The following is a 25,059-nucleotide window of genomic DNA, read 5'->3' as shown; positions in this document are numbered from 1 at the left end:
AATTCAGATTTGTGCTAGAGCTATAGATTTCAGCATCGTTAGCACAGTGAAAGCTTTGAACATGGCTAAAATCATCCAGCAAGAAATATGGAAAATGACAGCTGAAGAAAACCATGGATAAAACCCTGAGAAACATCATGATTTAGGAAACTTGCAAAAGAAAAGCTATTAAAGGAGACAGAAATAGTAGTCACTGAAGTAGAAAGAGAAGCAACAGAAATGGTGTCACAGAGAACAAAGGAGGAATGAGTTTTAAACAGACAGATTAAGTAAATGCTACAAGAAAAATGACTAAAAGTATCTCCTAGATTTGATAGATCGTCAGTAACATGCAAGAGCAGTTGCAATGGATATGGAAATAGAACCTGACTGCAAAGGGTTGAAAAGTAGAAAGTGAAAAAGTAATAAGAATGTAGACAACACTTTCATAATGCTTAGCTATAAAGCAGAGAAAAGGCATTAGATCCAGAGAATAGGGAAAGGATTTATTTACTCTGGAACAGAAGTTATTCTAAACTCTGAGACAAGGAGTAAGGAAGGTTGTATGAACCACTCTTAATCCTCAAGTGTCTCTGGTTCCATCCCGATGCTCATATATCTCTTTTCCATCAGGCTTTAACTATTTCTGTTGTTCCCTATATTGCATTTCTCCTTCACTGTTTCTTATATGTGGAAATATCTGTTAATGACTATAGTCTTAGGAGTCTACAGTGAAGAGTTACCAAGTAAATGCAAGGTGTCTCTTTTTCAGATGGGACATATTTTAGTTTGATAGCTATTAAGTCTTAATATTTCACATTGAAGATGGTGATGCATACACCAGAAAAGCAGAAATCAAGACTGAGAGAATAGCAACAAGGAGAGGGACATGGGTTAAAAAAGAGAGAGAGAAAGAAACAAGGAAGGTTTTCAGAAAAACAAAAAGAAGGAAGAACAGGGGGAAGAAGAGCGGGGAGAGAGGAGAAGAAGAAATAGAAGTGGAAGAGAGAATAACTGTCTGAATGCTGGGAAGGAAGGGTCAAGTGTGCATACAAGGGTGCTAAGTTGAGCTATAGCGGATCCTAATACTAAGGTAGAGAATCCTTGCTACTGTGTAATTTCTTCCCAGGTGAAATCGGAGTTTCCAGTTTTGCCATTCTCAAATACCATGATCACCTTACACATGCAAGAAATTCAATATTCTGATTTTTTCATTACTCAAATGAAAGGTGGATGTAATTTCTTGTTTCCTTGCTGGTTTGAATTGGTTGGCATTCACACTCCTTACCCTCTTTAATAAACTGATGGTTATCTCAACTGGAACAATCTTTCCATCTTTAATGTACTTTTCAATGAGTTCACCATATTGTGAATCTGGGTTATTCCTTTCATCACGAAGAAGTTCACCTGCAGAAAGGTGTGTGTAACCATATTTCTGAAAGAGACAACACGTAGGAAAAAAAATCAGAACTCATTCAACCAAGTGATAGGACTATACATTTTTTTCCCTTGTGTTAATTTCTATATTCTAATTTTTCTACAATAAATGAATTTTCCTTGTATATTAAAAAAAATTAACAGCGATTTCACATAATCCAGTTTGCTTAATAAATATCCTTATTCTTCATAGCTATAATGTTCACACACCATGTCATAATCCCAAAATTTATGTAACTATTCAAAGCTTTAATATCTCATTATATTCCTTCGCAAACATGATGAAAGTTTAAATGTTATTAATATTGTTCAAAGAATTATCTAACAAAAATCTATACAATTCAAGGCAAAAAAAAAAAAATCTTTCCACTGTTGGCTGTACCCACCTTCTATAAAGTCTCTGCTTTCTTAAACTCAATATGTGTACAATGAACTCTTCACCATTTACACAAACCCCATTCTTCTGTTTTCTTCTCTTTCCCAGCACAAGTCCTACCTCCTCTACAAAATCAGTTTTTCTGACCACTCTGAAGAGTGGTCACATAATCAGTATTTTAGAGTATCACTGCCTCTCCACAAATACCAGCATCTTCTTTACCACACCCAAGTCCAGTTCCTACCTTTCTACTTGTGACAAGAGATCTCATCTATAAAATGGGAATGAGGTCTCATATTATAAAACAGGACACCTATTTCATAACTTTGTGATTATGATTAAATGAGATAACATATATAAATTGCCTACCATAGAGCCTGACACACAGTAGGGATAAAAGCTATCAGTTACCTCCTTGCCATTATCAAGATACTTGTCTTAAATAATATAGAAGCATTTTTATATTATATATATAGCATTTTTATATTATAATATGTGTGTGTGATTCTTAAGACTACCTCAATTGGTTTTTATCTTATCTATACAATAAATATTTGATAACTTTAAATGTTATTTTTAGGGCCGGCCCGTGGCTCACTCTGGAGAGTGCGGTGCTGATAACACCAAGGCCCCGGGTTCGGATCCCATACAGGGATGGCCGGTTCGCTCACTGGCTGAGCGTGGTGCTGACAACACCAAGTCAAGGGTTAAGATCCCCTTACCGGTCATCTTTTAATTAATTAATTAATTAATTAATTAATGTTATTTTTAATTTTAATGTTAAGATTTGAGCCAGCCCACACCCCCACCCCCCTTTTAAAGTAGAGTGTTTCAAATTCACATTTTACAAAAACCAACTTTTTCAATTACCCAGGTTATAATAAGTTTTCTTTTTTGGGATTGCAGAAGCCATACATTCGTTACCCCTTTTCTATTTCCCAAAATTGTTGGTTAAACTTGTTCTTATTGCTAACTAGTAAGCTAACAGTAAGGTAGTTAGTATGGAAAACAAAACTCTAAATAGCTTATTTGCTGACTAAAATTGGGCATAAAGTTTGATGAGAATGAACAAAAAACTTAGTATCACCCATGTCTCTCTCTTAGTCATATAGTCCCTTCCATGGAAAGAAATGATCAAAAGTGTATTTAATTATTGTAATAGGATTTTTTTAAAAACTCATCATTTACAAAAGACAGAAATAAATACAAAATTGTTTAATTATTTTAAAGTTGTTTCCACACCATTTATAAACACCTACTTTGATTACTGAGTACGTACAAACTTCTGAAAGTTGGGTGCAGAAAGGGCTTTACAAAAAAAGTGAGGTGTGACCTACTTTCCCACTCACTATGTACAATTTTCAAGAGGCATTTTGCAACTACTGTCCACAAAATTTCATAGCAGCTTCATTTCCCACTGTTTACGTTGGCTCCTTCTTGGAAGTCTCTGCTAGCCGGATGCTCCAGTCTGTGATTATAGCATATGGTAATATTGAATAAATGCAGAGACAAACAGTACTAAACAATGGCAAATGCTCAGTGAAACACCAACAACACAGATTGCTCTATAATGCTCTGCTGTACGAACAACATACAAATTTAGAAGCTTAGCCAGTAATTTAGAAATTAGCATACACACTGTTTGTTTCCCGACACTGGAGGGCTCAAATTTGCAAGCTTTATATTGCATTAAAATGGGTTTTGGCAATGTATCACTTTTTTAAAAAGAGAAACTAGTTGTAGATATATACTAATTATTTTTTTTAAATAATCATACAGTTTGTCAAAAAGAGAAAATAACCTTACCTGCAAAGTCCACGGAAACAAGGACTTTAAATGAATATAATCATGTCAAACCTATATGTGTCTTTCAATTACTCATCCACATTCCAATTTTCAAACCCCTCTATTTACCATTAACTTTTTAATATTGTATTTTTCTTAAAATATTGGCTGAAGCTTTTCTCTTACCACAGAGTTTCAGCAACAACAAAAAAGCAACTATCACTTATATAATAGTTTTTATGGCATTTTAATAATAGCTAGACTTTAAAGAACATATTTTCAAAGAAGTCTGCTGTCATCAAACAGTCACTGAAGCCAATTTTGAGGAAAGAGTGGATATTTTCTAGACTGAACAAAAATTTTTTCACATTCTCTGAAATTTTGTAACAATTGAAACACTAACTACAGTCTAAAGACCAACATTTAAAACCACAGCAGCTTATAAATACTATAAACTACAATAACTACAGTTACAAGCTACTGTTCAACTAAAAATAGTAGTTTCCTAGTGGTAAATGTATAAATCAATTCATTTAGAACAACTGTCTAAATTTTTTACTTTCATTTTCTTCTGTTAGAGGTTGAGAAACAACTTAATAATCTTTATCAATCATACATTAGGATTTGGAAGGAGAAAAAAAGACCATTTTCTTCAGTAAGTACAGAATGGCACTCTACTACAGCTAGGCAAATGTTGACAACTTTATGGCATCAAATTTCAAACCATCTTAATTGATTTCTCTCACTTCTTAGCAACCGCACTTTCCCTCCTTCTCAATTAAAATAATGTGGTTCTATGTGAACAACAACAAAAACAACCAAAAACAAAAAAAACAAAAACCATATTCAGAGTACAAATGACACATAAATGGCAAGTCCTTGAAGGCAGGAAGAGATCCAGATGCCAGGCATCTTCTCCTGTTAATATGACTGTTGCTGATCCTCTCGTGCATGACATAGGAGGGTCATAGAAGAGATTATCAATGCAGGTACGATGAGGAGTCTTCCAGACTCACCACTCTGGTACCTGTTGCAAACAATGCCTTTAGAACCTACAACATGCCAGCAACATTTTATGTAAGCTATCATTTGTTTCAGTGACATTTCCAACAGAACTTTTCATGATTAATATATAAGATGTCTGAAAAGGACTTTCCAAGAATAATACCTGCCAGTCCTGCCAGGAACTTACCTGCCAAAACTTACTTTCCTATGACTATAAGATCACAGTGTCCAGACACTTACTGGCCAACTTTTTAGAGTTCCTTCCAGTCCTAAGGGGTAGAAAAAAGTGTTTTTCCTATAATCACCACTAAAGAAAGGTTATCATTAAGAAAAAGATGGTATCTAGTGGGAGAAAAGCTGACTTAAATTGATAGTGGGTTTCCAATCTCATTTTTAGTCTGCCTTCATTGTATTTCTAAATGTGTATATTGCATTTGACCATGACTATTTCATTGCAAATCCACATATTAACTATAAAGTATGGAAGTTATAAATGAAGCTAAATCTTAAGCAAGAAGCTTTAGCAGACAGACTCCAAATTAACACGAAGCATGTTTCTTTCTCTAATTAAAAAGTGATGTTTTAAAAGCTTACATCCTGCAAAGGAGAAAAGAGGAGTGATATAATCCATTCAACTGCAGACAATTACAGCACCATTTCATTTTCCTGAATGTTTTGCTCTTCGTGTAGGAAAACCTTAATTCAGACAATACTTTGAATTTATTTTAAATCCATAAATATTTATTGAGTGTCTACAAAGTGCTGAGCAATGTACTGATTCAGGGGAGGTAAACAGATTAGATTCAAAAAGGATGCAATAGTGAATTGCATATATGAAGTGACTTCAGTACTACTACTAATTAATAAAGGCAATTCTTTATATTTGCATTACTTAAAGCCTTTATCAGCACTGTCTGCTTGCGGAAGAAGTTAATTGTTTAGAAGCAATGGCAAGAAGGCATAATAATAAATAAAACTTAGAGAATTATCAGCACCGCACTCTCCCGAGTGAGCCACAGGCCGGCCCCGTAAAACTTAGAGAATTAGAAGCCACCAAATAGTTTCCTGTCTGTGTAAGGCCTGAATATCCCTCTAACATTTTGCAGAAGGCTTATCAGATAATTGAGGATTATGGTATCTGATTTACATACCAAATATCCTCTATAGTAGCAACTGTGAATTGAAATTTTCACACTCCAATTTCATTCTGTAGTTGATTAATTCCAATATTTTTCTTTCTTTTAATTAATCCCAGCCATTCTGAATCAATCTGCATTCCCTATATGAGAAGGGGACGGTAAATGGTCAAAGATGAAGATCAGGCCCAGAAACCTCCACGAATTCCAGAAGCTCTGTGGCAATAATTTGAAAACTTCCTGCATTAATGGACAGGCTCAGAGGTCTACTCTTATTTTTTACTCTTAGGAGACACTCATCTACTCTTGAAAATTAAATAATCAATTCTTATTGTCACTGCAGAGCCTACAAGCTACATATTCATTTCTGGCCAGAAGCAATATCTTAAGAAGTCTCAAATATATCACTACAACCCAAATATTGTTGCCAGCGGTCTAAGAGCCTAGAATTCAGTTAATTCCATTCCTGTGAGAACACTCAGAGAAGGGCAGACAGCAATGGTAACATAGTCTTTACATACATTAAACCACTCAGATGAAGCCCTGGCCGCTGTGCTGCTATTTCTCCTTATGAAAGAGAGGTTTCTCAACAACCATTAAGCAGAAAAAAATTGTACTTGTTTCTTATTTTAAAAGGTAAATAACATTAAAATGAGAATATCATTTACCCAGGGAATATCAAAAGCAAGCAAGTCAGCCTGAGAGATGCAACTGCTTGAGAAGCAACTTGTAAAGAGCTTCATCACAAAATAATCACATTTTAATGGCTCAGGTGCTCTTTAAGAACTAGAATTTATTTAGATTTAAGAATCAACACTTGAGAAAAATGTCCAAAGGAGACAAACTCTGAATGACAATATGCAAATATAACACTTGAACATTAGCAAAATTATAAAACTAATAGGGAAATGCATTTAGAGAAACAGAACTCAGCAAGGATTCCAAGAACAGAAGAACCTTGCATGAAGTCACATACTCAGAACACTGAACCAGTGTGTTTTAAGGTTTTATAACTAAACTCTATCGCAACCCAGAGTGACACCGGTAAATCTATTCAACCTTTCTTAAGTCCATTTCTTTACTTGTAAAATTTTTCTTTGTAAATTTTTCTTTACTATCAGAAATAATATCTATACTACTCTACATTATCAGCCATAGCAAAATACTACTATTAGCTGTTACAATCAGAAGCATCTCCTAAAGAATATACTCCTAAAAATGTGGACTATACTATTAGACTCAACACCTACTACAAGTATGAGAGCATTCAGATAGGTCAGGGTCGAGATATACAAACTCATACAGGTTACTCCTAGAGCAAAGTCCAAAATAATCATTGGCTAAACTACAAATTGCACACCAATGAAGGAACAGATCTACCAAACTGACTCAACATTTAAATGAAATGTATACAGGAAAGGATCAAAGAATAACTACAGAACAAGTATATTACTGCTATGGTTTGAATGTGTCACCCAAAGTTCATGTGTTGGAAATCTAATCCCTAAGGCAGCAGTGTTCGGAGGTGGGGTATAATGGGAGATGTTTGGATCATTAATGCTGTTATTGCAGGAGTGGGTTCCTTATAAAAGGATGAGTTCAAGCCCCCTTTTGCCACCACATCTCTCTCACATCTTTCACCATGTGAAGGTGAAAGCAAGAAGGCCCTCACTAGATGCCAGAGGCTTGATCTTGGACTTTCCAGTCTCCAGAACTGTGATAAATAAATTTCTGTTTGTTATAAATTACCCAGTCTCAGGTATTCTGAGCAGCACAAAAGGACTTAAGAAAGTATGATACAGGGAAATCCAATGCACTATGCACACAGCCTCAAACACAGAGACTCTAAAAAATTGGCATCACAGATGTATTTGAGCATATTAAAAAGTTTACGAGAACGAACAAGAATTTATTTATCTTGCTTACTACCTTCTTATAAACAAACACATAGATACCTTTCCAACCAACAGTGACTAATTAGAAAATATACATTTTAGAAGAGCCTATTCAAAACAGCAATGAAAACTTAAATTTAGGAATAAACCTAAAACTAAACGTGTTAAGAATTTTATGAAGAAACTAAAAACACTTTACTGTAGGACATAAATAAAGTCATTACCATAAAAAGAAGGCATTCTGTAATCCTGGATAGAAAAATTCTTGCTGCAAATATTTAAATTTTCTACAAGTTAATCTACAAATTTATGGCAACCTCAACCAAAATTTGGTTGGGATTTTTTTTTCTTAAATGAAACTTGGTGAGTTGATTCTCAAGTTTATCAGAAAAAGTAAATGTGAATGAATGTCCAAAATTGAAAATAATGTTAACAACTACAAATGAGGACTCATCCTACCACGTGGTATAAAATATAAAACTATAGTAATTAAAACAATTTAGTACTGGTATAAAAATAGACAAACAGAACAATAAAACCCAGTAGAGTTCAGAAACAGACACAAGTATAATTGGGAATTCAATAAGTGATAGAGGCAGCAGCTAAAAACCAGTGGGGAAAGATGAATTATTTAATAAATGATACTTGCACACTGGCTATCCATCTAGGAAAAAATAAAGTTAAATCTCTGTATCACACCATACACAAAACTAAATCCAGGTGGATTAAAGTTCTAAAACACAAAGAACTACTAAAAGAAAATCCACTTTGAGGTAAGGAAAGGCATTACTAAACAAGAATCAAAACAGCGAAGATTTATGTTTGTGCGCATAGATAATAAAAACTTCTGAACAAAGAAAGGCACCATAAATATAGTCAAATGACAAGCAACAACCTGGAAGAAAATATTTTTACTACACAAAGGTAATGGTGTAATATACATTGTATATAAACAGATCCTACTAATAAATAAATAACTCAAGTCACAGAAAAAAAAAGAACACAGGCTAGACCTCACTTAGTAATCATGAAAATGCAAATTAAAACATGATTCCATTTTCCACCCATCAGATTGGTTAAAATGAAAAAGACTATTATATATGGCAACGGCAAGGGTATGTGGAAACCAGTATCCTCATCCTTTGTGGAAATGCAAATCTGTTCAGTCTTTTTAGAGAGCAATTTGCCAGTCTACCAAAATTTAAGTTTGCTTACCATTTGACCCAGCAATTCCATTTCTAGGAGTTATGCTACTGTTGCACATGTGCACAAAGCCATATGCACATGTATGTTCACAGCAGTATCATCTGTAAACTACAGAAAATCTAAATGCCAACGAATATACGAAATTATTGTGTATATTATGAAGGAAAGCTGTCTATATGTTCTGATACGGAAAGTTTTCCAAGATATTGTTGAGCAAAACAATGCAAGTCACAAAACAATAATTATGTGTGTGTATTCATACACATATGCATTATATCTCCATATAAATACATCAAAACAGGACCAGAAAGGCACACAAAAAAATTGATAAATGATTACATAAGGAGAGTAGGATAAGATTAGTTAAGGAGAACTTTCACTTTCTACTTTATGTACCTTCAAATTGTTTGAATTTTTTATAATATACATGTATACATATAAAGTTTCTGTTTTAATTTTAAAAAGCATATTCTGTCCATACATCATTAAAATGCAAATACCACAAAGCAAGAATGATAGTTTAAATATTTTATTAATATCTAATCCTAAGAGTACACCAAAATTAAATTCAAAGTAGCCTCATGTTAAGGATAAGAATCCCAATACAAAAAATACCATCTGATTTCAAGAAAAAAGAGAAACAGTAACTGCACAATCAAAAACTTATTTAAAAATAAAAACTAAATCATTGTAGAGGACAGCAGCTTTGGGGACAGATATCAGTAAACTGCTCTAAAACCAAAAATCAATTCAAATGGTTGAATAAAAATTTCTCTGGAAAGTGATCCATTCCTTAACAAAGGAGAAACAAAAGTATAATATAGCAACACTTAAAAACACTGCATGGGCATAAAGTCAAGAGTTATAGAAGGAGACAGAAAACAGTCTAGTTTTAGAGCCTAGAAACAGATGGAAATTTAGAGACATACTCAGTTAAGCAGATCCAAAAGGCACAACAGCAAAGATTTAAAAGAAAACATATTTCAAATGTAGCCCTACTCTAGACACTAGAGTTCAAAATTATAAACAAGAAATTTATGGAAATGCCACTTCTATGGCATAGACAATATACCCATACTACGTCTGGTCTCCAGAATAACCCGTTGGAGCACTTTCAGAACGACATCATGCCAACCAACCTCTTTCAATTGACTTTTTAGAGAAAACGAATCACTCACTCCTTAGACAACAAAGTATCCCCTTCATTTTTATTCCAACAAGCTGTGCTAACAATTAAGAAAAAAGTGTTCGAAAAATCATTATTTGGTTTTGAAAAGTAGTACGTTTTTAAAATTTTTTGGTATAAAATATACCTTCACACATACATTTTGCTCAATCTAAAATTAAAGTCAATTTAGTAATGTACAATTTTTGATGGTATAGCAATCAAATCCTAGCTAAACATGGAATTTAATGTTGACCACTGATAACTCTACCCCTTTCAATAATGTAGAGCGAAATATAAAGGGCTCCTGATTCTTGATTAGAGCCTAATTTCACCAAGAGAAATGCCTAAAAAGTGGGAAGCTTAAGGAAAATTTTTCCATAAAATTTTCTTCCTGTCATGCCTACGTAATAGGAAGAAAACTAGAAACCTTTTGTAAAATGGGCAACTTCTCCCATCCCACTAATCTGATTTAGTTAACTTGAACCCAATTATGCCCTGACTGGGTCAAGGAAGTAATGAAAACCTGTTAACCCCAGCCTCCACCCTACCTTCCTTTCCATTTACCACTACCCCCTCCTCTTTTCCACTCCCAACTCTCAGGCCCAAGCACAATAAAGACACTTACCAGTCATACCACTATTTAGGTTTTGGACTAACTTAATACGTTTTTACCATTTAATCTTTAATAAATTTTTATCATTTAATAATTCATTTAATCACTGTACCATAGGCAATAAAAAATATACTATATGTTCTAATGTATAAGATGTAAGACCTCATCAAAATTAAAAAATTTTTGCTTCCAACAACACTACCAAGAAAATGAAAGATAACCCACAGATGGGAGAAGATATTTGTAAATCATATACAGTATCTAGAAAAGAGATTTGTATCTAAAATATATAAACTCTTACAAGTCAATAAGAAGACATATAGCCCAATTAAAAAATAAGCAAAGACAATTTTTAAAATGCGCTATTCTGAAAACAAAAACAAACCACTTAACTCCTACTAGGATGGTTGTAATTTTAAAAACAAGGCTGGCCAGATAGCTCAGTTGGTTAGAGTGCAGTGTTATAACACCAAGGTCAAGGGTTATGATCCCTCTACTGGCCAGCTGCCAGAAAAACCACAAAGAAAACAACAACGATAACAACAACAAAACAAAAAATATTGGTGAGGATATGGAGGAATTGGAACCCATACATTGCTGGTGGGAATGTGAAAATGGTACAGCTGCTAAGGAAAACAGTTTGGCAATTCCTCAACAAGTTAAACATGGTATTACCATATGACTCAGCAATTCTACTCCTAGGTACACACCCCAAATAACTGAAAATGGACTCAAACAGATGCTTGCTTGCCAGTGCTCACTGTAGCATTATTCACAAAACCCAAAAGGTGGAAACAGTCCAAATGTCCATCAACAGATGGCTGCATACAAATGTGCTACATACATTATGCAGCCAAACAAAATGTGCTGCATACAAACAAATGTGCTACATACATTATGCAGCCATAACAAGGAATAAAGTTCTGATACATGCTAATATGGATGAACCTTGAAAACACTAAGTGAAATAAGCCAGACAGAAAAAGACAAATATTGTATGATTCAATTTATATGAGGTACTAAGAATAGGCAAATTCATAGAGACAGAAAGTAGATTAGAAGTTACCAAGGGCTGGGGAAGGAGAGAATGGAGAGTTATTGCATAATGGTAACAGACTTTGTTTGGTATGTTTTAGTAATAGATAGTGATGATGGTTGCATATTCACATTGTGAATGCAATTAATGCCACTGAACTGTACACTTAAAATGGTTAAAATGGCAAAATTTCATGTTATATTTTACCACAATTAAAATGTAATATACCGGGCCAAGCCCGTGGCGCACTCGGTAGAGTGCTGCGCTGGGAGCGTGCGCGGCGACGCTCCCGCCGCGGGTTCGGATCCTATATAGGAATGACCGGTGCACTCACTGGCTGAGTGCCGGTCACGATAAAAAAAAACGACAAAAAAAAAAAAAATGTAATATACCAAAGATCATTGAATTGTACACTCTAAACGCATGAATTGTATATGTAAATCATATCTCAATAAAGCTGCCTAAAAATAAAATATTAAATACAATTTTTGAAAAATTAGAAACACAGTTTCCAAAAATAGGGAACTAATTAAATAATGTACCTAATCTATGGAGTATGATATAGTTATATAAATTATGTGATACATTTAGTAACATGTTTGTGATATAATTGAAAGGTGGGTTTTCCAGAGAGGATGAGCCTACAAAAAAAAAATGTGTGGGGTTATCTCAGTTATGTGGTGCTGATAACACCAAGGTTTGGGGTTCAATCCCTGTACAAGACAGCCAAAAAAAAAGTAAAAATGTTTGGAAGAATATGCCCCAAAATATTGATTAAAGGTGATTTTCTCTACATAATAGGATTACTGGTAATTTTTATTTATCAGTATTTTCTAATTTTTCGACATGTATGTGCACTACTTGAAATAAAAGAGTAACCAAAATAAAAAGTATACACATCTTTAAGAACAGGATAGTTAAGATACATATACAGTATTAGCTAATGATACTTATCTGATCATTAGGTCATTTACCCTTTCTAGTATTTATAAATCTAAGTTAATCCCAAATACTTTCTCTAAATAGAAAGTTCATATCCAACACACTCTAAAATACCATACAAATTTTTTAAATATGTTAATTGATTAGTGTGGGTAATCATTTCCTTATGCTATAGCAAACAATGGAAATATGCTCTCCCATAACAACTTTCATCCAACTTATGCTTTGATCTCTCTTTCTTGTAGATCTTTTCTAAAATAAGAAAGTTAACATTTACACACTTAACGAGTGCCATGTACTATGCTAAACATTGTATAAGCATTTCCTCATTTAATCTTTTTAACAACCCATTGAAGTTGAAATTATTATCACTTTACAAAGGATGACACAGAATCAGAAAAGCAATATAGCTATAAATGGTAGACTGAGATCAAACCAACATCTGACTTTGAAGTCTACAATTTTTTTTTTTTTTTTTTTTTTTTTTTGGCAGCTATCCAGTACGGGGATCTGAATTCTTGACCTTGGTATTACAAAGGCTGTACTCTAACAAACTGAGCTAACTGGCCAGCCCTATATTCTTTGTAATACTGTGCTATCTTAATTTTTTTTTTTTTTTTTTTTTTTGGTAACTGGCCACTACAGGAATCAAAACCTGGATTTTGTCATTTTTCTTCAATGTTTTTTATTTTTTTAAAAAACACATATACACAATTGTTACATTTCAAAGATTCCTTTTCTCAACTTTGCAAGTTTCTTATTAGCGCTCTGAAGTTCTATGTAAACATGAAATACAGAAGGAAATTTATTAAACACAATTCCTTGGTGCTCCCATTCATACAGCAAAGAAGGCATACATAATCATACTAATTAGATAATTTGCCTTTAGGGTGTGACCATATTGGGTTACATGCTATTGCTATTGAACACTGAAGTCTTGAGATTCAGATCTCTTTTCCAGCTGGAAAGATCTACTCCATACTCCTTGCTATGCTTTGAATGTTTGTCTTCTCCAAAACTCGTGTTGAAACTTAATCTCCAATGCGGCAATTCTGAAAGAGGTGATTGTACGTAAGAGATGATTGGGAATGGATTAATTTATTTATAGATTAATGGCTTGATGCATTAATGGGTAATCACAGGAGTGGGACTGGTGACCTTATAAGAGGAAGAGAACTAAACTAGCACAATCAACCCCCTTGCCATGTGATGCTCTGCTTCACATTGGACTCTGCAGAGTTCTCACCAGGAAGAAAGCCCTCACAGATGTGCCCCCTTGACCCTGGAATTCCCAGCCTCCAGAACTGTAAGAAATAAACCTTTTTTCTTTACAAATTACCCAGTTGCAGGTATTCTTTTTTAAAGAACAGAAAATGGACTGACATCCCTCATTTACAAAAGGGGGAATTGAGATAAGCTGACTTGACAGTTGACAAATTGGCATGTGGACCCAGGTCTCCTGACTATCAGTGACTCACTATTATTCTACAGTGGGCCTCTGAGGTAATTCCTCAGAGGTGATCCACATGCAGATACAGAATCTTTTGCTTTAAACCACTATGGGCATTGATAATAGAATCTACTAGTGGAAGTTAGGAAGGAAAAAAAAAGACTCAAAGTTGATGGGCTTCATCATTTTGTTGTATCCTGGCATGGAAAAGAAAGCAGGAACTTTATCCATACACAAAGAGCCAGGTATATTTGACCCACTTTGATTCAGCCCGATTCTGACCATCCTTGCTTCGTTTGTTTCATCCTTGCCTTTCTCCACTTCTGAAACATTACCATTTCTACTTTGCTTGCCCAATAATCATTAAATGAATAAGTAGCAAAGAAAACTTTCCATCATTTGAAAACCTTAATTAACCATTAAGTCAATTCCCAATTACACAATCAAAACATCTTCTACGCTGTCTCTGTATTCCCAGTAGACACCAAGAAAATGGAAATTCATGTTATTATGTACCAAAACCATACCTAATTATAAAAGTAAATCCTGTGGATTAAATTATAAACACATAATACTTTTCAATAACAAACATCAATGATTAATACATTTTGGAGCTCCAAACATAAAGTAGTCAGGGAAGTAGTCTTTTGTGTAGCCCCCAAGTTAGGTGTATTTAATTGTGTGTTGATATGGGATATATCCTAATGGTGAGTGGAACCAACTTATGGGATCTTCTGGAAAAGACTGATGGAAACCAGACATGAAACATATGTTTCATGGGACCCAGTCCCTCAAAGTGAAAGTTTCTGAGAATCATAAGCAATAACTGGTGCTTTTTCCTTTACCAAAGTGATGTTTTGTTAACTTTACTCACCAGGCAGCATAAAACTGTCAGCAAACAGTATGTCAGTCACACCTGTTCTCTATTAAGTTCTAACTGCTCTTATCACATGTTTAGTCTATAAAAATGCTCTTCATTTGTCAGGTTAAAGCAACTGAAATGTTAGAGCAAATACATTTCCATATAGCAACTAGGGCTAAAAATATTAGCTTAAAGGTAACAAGTGTATGACTAGGCCAACATGACACAAAGAATGAGATGTTACCCTCTGTTTCCACCCTCTCTCTCTTACTTGGTCAAAATGTCCCACTATTAGAGTGATTTCTCTGAAATGCTCTGAATTTCAATTTAGAAGGCCAACCATTAAAATACTGTCCTCCTATGTGGCCTTGGGAGGTCTTCGGGGACTACACTCCTTTCTCATTATCATCTTAATTGGAACGTGGTGTCTAGACTAACCAATTATTGTTACTGAAACTTTAACCCAAATGTAAAACAAGTATATCTCAAAGGGAATAAGGACAAGGAAAAGAACTGATACTGAAGAGGGGCTTTGAGCTAGGGCAGACTTAGGTAAAGACATCTTATTCTGACTGGGGTAAATATATATATACTTATACACACACACAGGGAGGTCTTCAAAAAGTTCATGGAAAGATTCATATTATCTTTTAATTCCATTTTTCCATGAACTTTTTGAAGTATCTATCTATCTATTTTCTTTAATGCATTACTGAGCTGGCAGAAAAGTAAAAGAACAACTCAGATTTTGATAAACCGAGAAAGCACAAATCAAGAGGAGTAACTGAGTGCTAGAGTTGCAGCTGCCCTGGGGACTTCACCCCTAAATCACTGATGACTAGAGCCTGGGATTTAAGGGCCACAGACTGGAGAAAGACAAAGACCAAGGCCTAAATAGGGTTGGAGATCAGATCAAAGCGTTCCACATAAAGTAGGGACCCTAAAGGATGATACCCTCAGTGGTTGAACTAGGAAAAAAGAACCTACCGTGCAGAAAAAAAAACAGCAAAAATTCCTAACCACAAGCCCATGCTGATTAAAGAAACTTCTAAGGATATGCTTTAAGAAGGAGGAAAATGATCTCAGAAGGGAGATCTGAGGTACAAAAATAAATGGTAAGTAAACGAAATGGTATGTACGCATGGGAGTTATTCTAAACAAATATTACATCTTTGTAATAAAACATTAACATGTCATTTTGGGGGATAAAAAAAATACGCAGTATGGAATTAGAATCCTGGAAAACAAGATAGAAAATACAGTTTAATGTCCTAAGGTGTCTGTATTATCTGGGAGGAGAATAAAGATATTAATTTTCAACTTTAAGTTAAACATGTGTGCTTAAAATGTCTAGGGTAACTACTAAAAGAAAAGGCATAGACTGTATTTCTTCCAAAGTAGGAGAGGGAAAAATCTGAATCAAATCAAGGGTGGGGGGCAGGGAGGGCGGGAAGAGCAACAGGTAAAAGAACAGAAAAAGCAAAATGAGGATAATAAAAATAGGTACTTTTTAAAACTGAAATATCATTGATTATACATATTTGTGGGGTACAGAGTTGACTATCAGTACTTGTGTACAATATGTGATAGTTAAATCAGGATAATTAGCTGATTTATCATTACAATATGTAATCATTCTTCGTGTCGATTAACCAATTTCTCTCTTATCCCCCTGTCCCCTGCCCCTTCCCCACTTCTAGTAACCACAATTCTGTTCTCTTGTTCTGAAAGTTCAACATATTATTTGTGGAATAGGTACATATATTTAGGATATAGCATGTGCCAGGTACTGCTCTAAGCCCTTTACATATATTAGCTCATTTAATCCTCACAACGGCCCAATGAGGTAGATACTATTTATTATTATTCCTATTTTATAGATGAGGAAACTAAGATATAGAGAGGTTAAACAACTTGACTGAGTGAGGTCACACACACAGTGGGTAGTAGGGTGAGATTCAATCCCAGGCAGTTTGCTCAGGAATCTGAACTCTACACATTGCCTCTTTAAATAGACATACATAGGTATGACACTTTTGATATTTATTCATGTCCCTTCAATCAATTTTTCATCAGTCTGGTGACTAAGAATGCCTACTGAAAAATAGGTATTTACTGTGCTCAAGACATTTCCTTCGTTGACTACTTATGGATAAATATAGAATAGGCAAGAGGGGGAGGTGCTAACATGTATGAAGTACCCAATAGAGTACATATTAGGCACTGTGCCAGACATTTTATTACATGGGTTCTCTTGGTTAACCCTTACAATCCCCTGTAGTTTGATATCTTCAGTTTTCAGTGGAAGAAACTAAAGAGCCAAAAATTTAACTCACCAAGGTGCAGGAGCCTATGTCTGACTAGCTTCGAAACCTACTCAACAAATATTTATTTTATTTATTTATTTATTTATTTTTTAAAGATGACCGGTAAGGGGATCTCAACCCTCTTGGCTTGGTGTTGTCAGCACCATGCTCACCCAGTGAGCTAACTGGCCATCCCTCTATAGGATCCGAACCCGTGGGCTTGGTGTTATCAGCACCACACTCTCCCGAGTGAGCCACGGGCCGGCCTCAACAAATATTTATTGAGCATCAACTTATGCCAGACATTTTGCTAGGCACTGAAGATATGATAGTAAAATTTTACATCTAGGGTTCCTACCTTTATGGAGTTTACAACCTAAGAGGGTAGACAATCAAATAATCATAAAAATAAAGATGAATTACAGATTAATGTTACAAAGGACAAAAGAATTACAAACTGATAAATATTATGAAGTGCTCTGAAAGATAGAGAAACCTGACCTAGTCTAAAAATGTCAAGTTTCACTGAGGAAATAACATTTAAGCCCATGTTTCCCAAACTGTATGCCAAGGTGCCCTGGAGCACTGAGTAGCATACAGTACTCTGGGTTTAAATTTTCAAGGGAAACACAACAATACTTGATATCTGTTAGATACCATGTGAACTACCAGCTCAAGGTAGTTCAGGATTCAACTTCAGATCACAGTACATTCCTTTCAATGACACCATATCTTTGTGATGCTGATTTTTTGCTGGGAAGTTGCTGTGACAAAAACAAGTATCATGAAAAGTAATAAGTTACATGAAAAGTAACGTGGAAAAGGAAATAAGGGTGAAAGTGTCCATTTGATTCCAATGTATGAGAAACTGTGCAGTTCCCAACAGGCACATACATTCCATTAGTAAGTGCTGCAATCGTGGTTACTTAAGAATGAAATAAAATTGCTACTTTTTCCTTTTAATTTGTATGTGTTATTTCTTCAAACAGCTACTAAGTTGTTAGAAAACAGATACTTATTAAGTATTATTTAGACCTACTTAATAAATACAATTATTAGTATTCCTTTTGGACTAGGATTGCTGTGAAAAAAATTACTGAGACACTAAGTGCACCATGAACTGTGAATGTTTGGGAATCTTTAAATTAAGTTAAGATCTGAAGGATGAGTAGGCATTTCAAATACCTTGCAGTAGAATGAGAGCGAGCAAAAGCCCACCTTTAAAGACATTACACTCTGGATCTCTGTACCAGCCAGCACACACACAAAAAGACGTTACACTCTAGTTAGGGAGGCAAAACCAAAAGATAAAGTTTTAAAATAATTTATGGTTAAGGCTTAATATTTGCAAAATTCTTTCATATCTTTTATCATGAAATTCTATTAAGTCTTTGTCTATCTCCACTCCAAATTGAGAATCTCTAGAAGCCTGTTTTTCCCACCCACAGGAACAGCACACAGTTTGCATTCAGGAAGTGTTTTTTGTGTCATGCTCATGTATGTCAGTTTACTCTCATAGGCTTTTCTCAGAATTCAAACCCTCAGTTACTCTATGCAAGGATAACTCTGCTCTAAGTGTTCTCCACTCCCCCACCACATCTCCTGGATGATTCTTTCTTTCTGTCTTTCAAAATTGAGCTCATACATATCACATCACCTACTCTGAGAAGCATTCCCTGACTCACTGGACTGAAATTCAGATGTCCCTTATCTAATTGGTATGTCTGGTATATTCTTATAAATATAGAAATATATTTATATTTTAGAAATATATAAATATAAATATAAATATATTTATATCACTCTATCCTGTAATAATCACTGATTAAATTCCTTGTCTCCCCACTAAACTGTAAACTTTTGGCAATAGGGTCTGTGTCTTATTCATCTCAGCAACTATCACAGTGCCTGGCTTTCAAAAATGTTTTCTGAATAAATGACAAGTACAGGGAAATATTTTTTAAAAAATACACACAGCTAAGTATGCCATTTCACTTTAATGGACCTCTTAGAAAAAATAAGGAATTTACTCAGAAAAGCTTCAAAAAGGAGATTAGCAAACTTGCCAAAATTAAAATGATTAACATCCAGTGCCAGTAAAGAATCATACACTGCTGACGGAAATGTAATAAGCATGTTTGTGATGGTTAATTTTAGGTGTCAATTGACTGGGTTATGAGATACCCAGATAGCTGGTAAAACATTTCTGGGTAGGTCTATGAGGGTGTTTCCAGAAGAGATTAGCATTTGAATTAATAGAGTACAAATCAGCCCTTGCCACTGTGGGCAAGCATCATCCAATTCATTGAGGGCTATTAGAACAAAAAGGCAGAGGAATGGCAAATTTGCTCTTCTGGAGCTGGGACATCCATCTTCTCCTGCCCTCAGACATCAGAACTCCAGGTTCTCAGACCTTCGGACTCAGACTGGATTATACCACCAGTGTTCCTAGTTCTCCAGCTTGCATATAGAAGTGTGACTTGCATGTGTGACCTCTCGGCCTCCATAACTGTGTGAACCAGTTCCTATATAAATCCCCTCTTATCTACCTATGTGTATCCTAAAGGTTCTGTTTCTCTGGAGAACCTTAATACAATGTTTTTGAAAAGTAATTGGACAATTATCAATTCAAATTAGAAATGCACATAACCTCTGACCCAGCAATCCACTTTTGGGAATCTTGCTCACAAAATAAAAGCATCCATATGCAATGTTATATTTATAAAGAAGTTTATTGAAGCACTGTTTGCAACAGCAAAATAACCCCCAGAAACTATTCTGAATGTCCATCAAGTACAACCATACTTTGATAACTAACAACTATATTACAGAATATTTCACAGCTACTAAAAAAAATGAAATAAATCTATAGGTAAAAATCTGAAAGGACATCCATGATACATTCAGTAAAAAATAGAATTCCATTTGAAGGTAAAAAAAAAAAAAATTTGCATTTTTGTTTGTGAGAATATTGAGAAAAAGATGGGAAAGCAGTTAATACCAAGCAGTTATACTGGTAACCTGAGGTTTAGAAGAGATTTAACTCTTCCCATGGCATGTATTACTTTTTTAACTTAAAATAGAAAGGGAAAAAATGAGAGTTTTCAAAAATAAGGGCAGTAAATAATCTAAAGATATACTCCTCTCCTCCAAGTGCTTAACAGAAAAATCTCATATTACAAGCACCCTTAATAAAACAGTGGTGCTTTAGAAGAGTCAAGGATTCTGTGAACCATCTTTTACAGATATTTTAAACTTTCATTAAAAAAAAAAAGTACTTATTACTCCACACTATCTCACTAAAAGGAAAGTGGCCTATTCTTAAACTCTGGACATTAATGTCCAGTGGATTTCCTATCTAGTTTCTTCTGAATGCCAGTCTGTTTGGGGGGATTTGTAATCAGGAGCTTGGAAATTTGCTGAGATTTTCACAACCATACCATTTATACACTGAGAGTAAAGAAAAGTGGTACATGAGAAATCCGGGGAAGACAGAACTGGTCTCCTTCAAACACTCATGTTCCTGAAATGGACAAGCTAACTGTTACTTGGGCGCCCCCTGGGGACCAAATTTTTTTAAAAGTTTTGTATCTTCAGGACAAATTAATGTCCTCTATATTAATTCAACAAATATGTATTAAGCACCTACTATGAGCCAGGCACAATGTGCAACACTGGAGACAAAAAGATAAATAAAAAGAAGTTTCTGATTTTTTTTTGGGGGGGGGGCAGCTGGCCTGTATGGAGAGTTTCTGATTTCTATATGCTTTAACTAAATATCATCCAAAACTTTTTCTAAGCACAACAAATAGGACAGGGCTGTGGGTTAAATGAGTCTCCCAAAGTTTCATGTATTAGAAACCCAATCCTCACTCTGACAGTGTTAAGAGGGTGGCAACTGAAAGGTAATTGAAGAGGTGACTATATTGTGAGGACTGTACTCTTGTGAATGGATTGATCCATTCATGGAGTAATGGGCGTGGATTCTGAAGGCTTTATAAGGAGAGCAAGTGAGAAGCTTAACTTTCACTTTCTCGCTCAAGCCATTCACCATGTGACACCATGCATTGCTGTGAAGAGTCACTACCCACCAACAAGGCCCTCACCAGATATCTTCCCTTGCCTTTGGACTTCCCAGCCTCCAAAACTGTAAGGAATAAATTTTTTTCTTTCTAAATCACCCAGGGCAGGCCAGTTAGCTCAACTGGTTAGAGCGCAGACTTAGAACACCAAGGTCATGGGTTCAGATCCCCAGCCACACACCAAAAAAAAAAATTTTTCAGGTATTCTTTTATAAGCAACAGAAACTGATTAATACAGACAGCCATGCAAAGTATGAGTTACCCATACAAGCCCTGAAGGAAGTTATGACAAGATGATAAGAAATGCTTTCTGGGTGCTACAGAATGCAATTTGGTACAGATTTAAGATTTAGTCATAATTTATGTAAGCAAAACGTTCACAACCTATACAAGAGAGGAGGTTTAAATATTTCTTCCAACTAACACATGCAAAATTGTTATTTTCAAAGATAAGTTTAGGTTACGGTGCCATAATTTCTCTAGGGCCAAAACAACAAATATAAATAAACCTTAATTTTAATAACTCAAAATGACACAGTATTTCCATCATGATCTTTTTTCCATCATGATTTTTTAGAAGCAAGTTATCCCACAATAACTCCACTCTAAGCACTTTAATAAAGTATTGCACTGATTTAGAAAATGGCTAATTTTCAAAAACAAATTTTGTATGAGAGAACACAGATTTAGAAACAGAAAATAAACAAAAACTGGTAAACATCAGTACAAATAAATGGGTAAAATCAATCCAAAAACCTCCTTCAAAATTTCCTTCCCAGTTCAGAACACTTTCAGATTTGCCTTTTCTTCCTCATGGTCATGACAGCAATTAGCAGAGAAGAATGAGCCTTCAGAGAGAAAAAATAAGTACAGTTCCAGTTTCCCTCCAACCATACCCCATTCCCTAACTGTGATGCCCCAGAACCTTTAAAGGGCAAAATATCCTCAGGTCCTATGGCCAGGACTCAAAGATGTACTTCTGCCAGGGAGAGTTGGAAATCAACGTAATTTTCCCAAAGAAACAATTCTATTTCAGGCACCCTCTGAGCTAAATTAGCTTTGGCATGATAGTTGGGGAATTTCACATTGATGTATATAATTTTTTCCCTATAGGAAAAAAAAATTTAGTTCTGAAAATTACAATCTTTTGGGATTCAGCTTATGATAGCTTATATAATAAAATATTGAGTCAAAATACAAGAAACTTACAAAGTGGGGGAGGGGGAACCACCTCTGACCATAGACATTCTACTGTTTATTTAGTCAGGAGATAGCAATTACTAAATTATAAACTATTTGGAATTAGTTGACTATCAGCTCAATAACATTTATGGTAACTAACTGGAATCAACAGCAAACATTTTCGTGAAAGAAGTTCAAAACAGTTTAAGCTCATAGGGTTGCTGAAATCTTAAATAATATATTATAGTACATATCTCATCATGGAATTTTATAATTGATAATTAACAGATTTAAAATATTATCAGCAGTTACTGAACAGAGTAAAAAATAAATACTAGTTACAGAATGTGTAGATTATTTTGAATCCAGTGGAGTAATATGAGTATTATTATTAGTTTGGATGTGGACATTTAAAGGCACATTACGATTCAGAAACAAAATATTTAAATGCATTCAAATATAACAGTCATAAACCAATGTTTAAAAAGTAATATTACTTAAAAATAACCAATATAACGAGATCAGGAAGTTTAAAGTGGAGAAAAAAATTATTTGCTTCTCAAAAATTATTTGTATTTCTATTTTCTCCCTTTTCACAAAGGAACTCAAGCTAAAACTAAAAAATTCTCTGGTCCTAGAAAAAATGGTAAATGGCAGAGTCAGAGTTTGAATGCATATCTGTTTGACTCTAAAGTCTTTGTTCCTTCCCCTATCATGCTATTCACATGTTAAGTCATTTCGTATATAAAACAATAACTTGAAATCAACCACTTGTCACTTGTCTTTAAAAAAGGGAAAAGAACCAACAAAAATAAAAATAAGGAGAAAAATATTTTTTGGTTGGACTAGTTCCATTTTTATCTCTAAAAATGATCAATAATTATAAATACAGCTGTACAACACATAATGACCTAGAACACGTAGACTTTTTCTGGATGCTCTTTAGAGAATAAAATATAGGACAGGAGGTGATGGTATGAATATAGAAGGAGAGAAGTAAAAGCCCAAAGCTAATATAGGCCATATCCTGGAAGAGGAGGAAATTATTTTAACAACTTTTGTTGATTACCGAATTTCACAGCGATTCTTTGGAGGTTTTACACCACCACTGGTCGCCTCTTCTGCTTCTACACATCTTCTGTTTTTCCTTCTCTCCCCAGAATTCCCCAGATTGTCCACTCAACCTCCTCGCAGTATCACTGCAGCTAACCACCTGTCGCTCTAACCCGAAAATGGTTAACGGAATTGAACTGGTAACCTTTTCACACCTTGAAGCAAAAGAGGAAAAAAGTAACACGATTTTATAGCTGGGAGGTGTTTTATATTCTGAGTAAATCTGGGTGCAGAGCCTCTTCTTATTGCATTAGAAGGAGCAACTGAGGCACGAAGAGAGAACTACTTGCCCAAGGACGAAGTGTGAGTTGGCAGCAGAGCCAAAGGTTGTGGCCAAAGGTTGAGTACACCTCTCCAGGGCTTTTCAGACCTGGGGCTGAAGCCCTGCCCGAAGCCTGCACCTCACAGAATGCCTAAAATAACACCCTGCCTCAAGGGGTTCCTTTCTAGGGTAAGGACCCGTTGTTGAGAGTTCGAAGTTTAGAGCGCCTTCAGGCAGCTGTGGGCGCACCTGGCCTCCAACCCAAATAAATACGCGCTCCTGCTGCCTTCACCTGCCAGACAAGCAGCGACACACTGATCTTTGCCCGCTGGGGACCCCCAGAGGCTGGCCCTCCCGGGATCCCTCTCCCAGACCACTCAGACGAATATGGTCCCCAAAATGTGAGAAAAGAGGGGGCGCAGGAACAAAGCGACCCCAAGCGGTCCCCCAAAGGCGGGCGGACACCGACTACTAGTCCCGGCATGCCACGCGCTGGCGGACCCTCGGCCACTGCCACGCGGGCAGAGCGGTGGCCGCTGGGACTCGTAGTCCGCAGCTCAGGGGCTCCTGGGGACACGACGGCCAGGCGCTGCGGGACAGGCCGGCCCGCGTCCCGTCAAGCGCCAGGGAGCCCGCCAGCTGCCCGGGCCTCACCTCGACGATGCGGGCGCACTGGGTCCCCTTGCCGGCTCCAGGACCGCCGAGGACAAACACCACCAGCGGCTTCATGAGGCGGGAAGGGGAGAAGAGAAGCGGCCGGCGGGTCAGCAGCGGGAAGCTAAGGCCCAGGACGAGCAGCAGCCGGCGGCGGCAGTGGCTCACCATACACCACGCCTCTGCCGGATGCTGAGGTTGCTGACAGCACCCGGCGCGGCGGAGGCACGGGGCGGGGCGGGGCAGCGAGGCCGCCGGGGAAAGGGGTGGGCCGAGCCGGCGCCCACCGCGGCCGGAAGGGGAGGAGCTTCCGCGCCGGGCGATCTCCCGCTGCACAGGTGGTAGATGTTTGATCCAGGATTTGTGCTCGAGGCTGGGACGTGCCCCACGCGAGTGCAAAACCCATTGTCTCTGCTTGCAAAGATTTCAATTCCAGTGGGGAGGCAGTTGACCTGAACAAGGAAACACACGAATAAATAAATGACTACAAGCAGCCTCCCGGTTTTGAAGGAAAAAAACGAAGGAATACCAAGGAGAATATTAAGGTAGTCAGAAGAGGTGACATTTAAG

At 36.1% G+C, this 25,059-nt stretch overlaps 1 protein-coding gene across 1 annotated transcript in view; it reads right to left on the bottom strand.

The window, feature by feature from the left end:
- The window catches only part of CMPK1 (cytidine/uridine monophosphate kinase 1), a 30,381-nt gene extending 5,666 nt beyond the window's left edge, over nucleotides 1–24,715 (bottom strand). Inside the window, exons 1-2 of the mRNA XM_063106278.1 lie at nucleotides 24,490–24,715; nucleotides 1,268–1,414 (exon numbers count right to left, since the gene is read on the bottom strand). Coding sequence (XP_062962348.1) covers nucleotides 1,268–1,414; nucleotides 24,490–24,660 — 318 coding nt within the window. The 5' untranslated portion in view covers nucleotides 24,661–24,715. The remainder of the gene's footprint in view (nucleotides 1–1,267; nucleotides 1,415–24,489) is intronic.
- Nucleotides 24,716–25,059: the final 344 nt, after the last annotated feature.

The sequence above is a fragment of the Cynocephalus volans genome, chromosome 8 (genome assembly GCF_027409185.1).
Source record: "Cynocephalus volans isolate mCynVol1 chromosome 8, mCynVol1.pri, whole genome shotgun sequence".
Taxonomy (NCBI): domain Eukaryota; kingdom Metazoa; phylum Chordata; class Mammalia; order Dermoptera; family Cynocephalidae; genus Cynocephalus; species Cynocephalus volans.
This window is presented reverse-complemented; position numbering and strand designations above follow the sequence as displayed.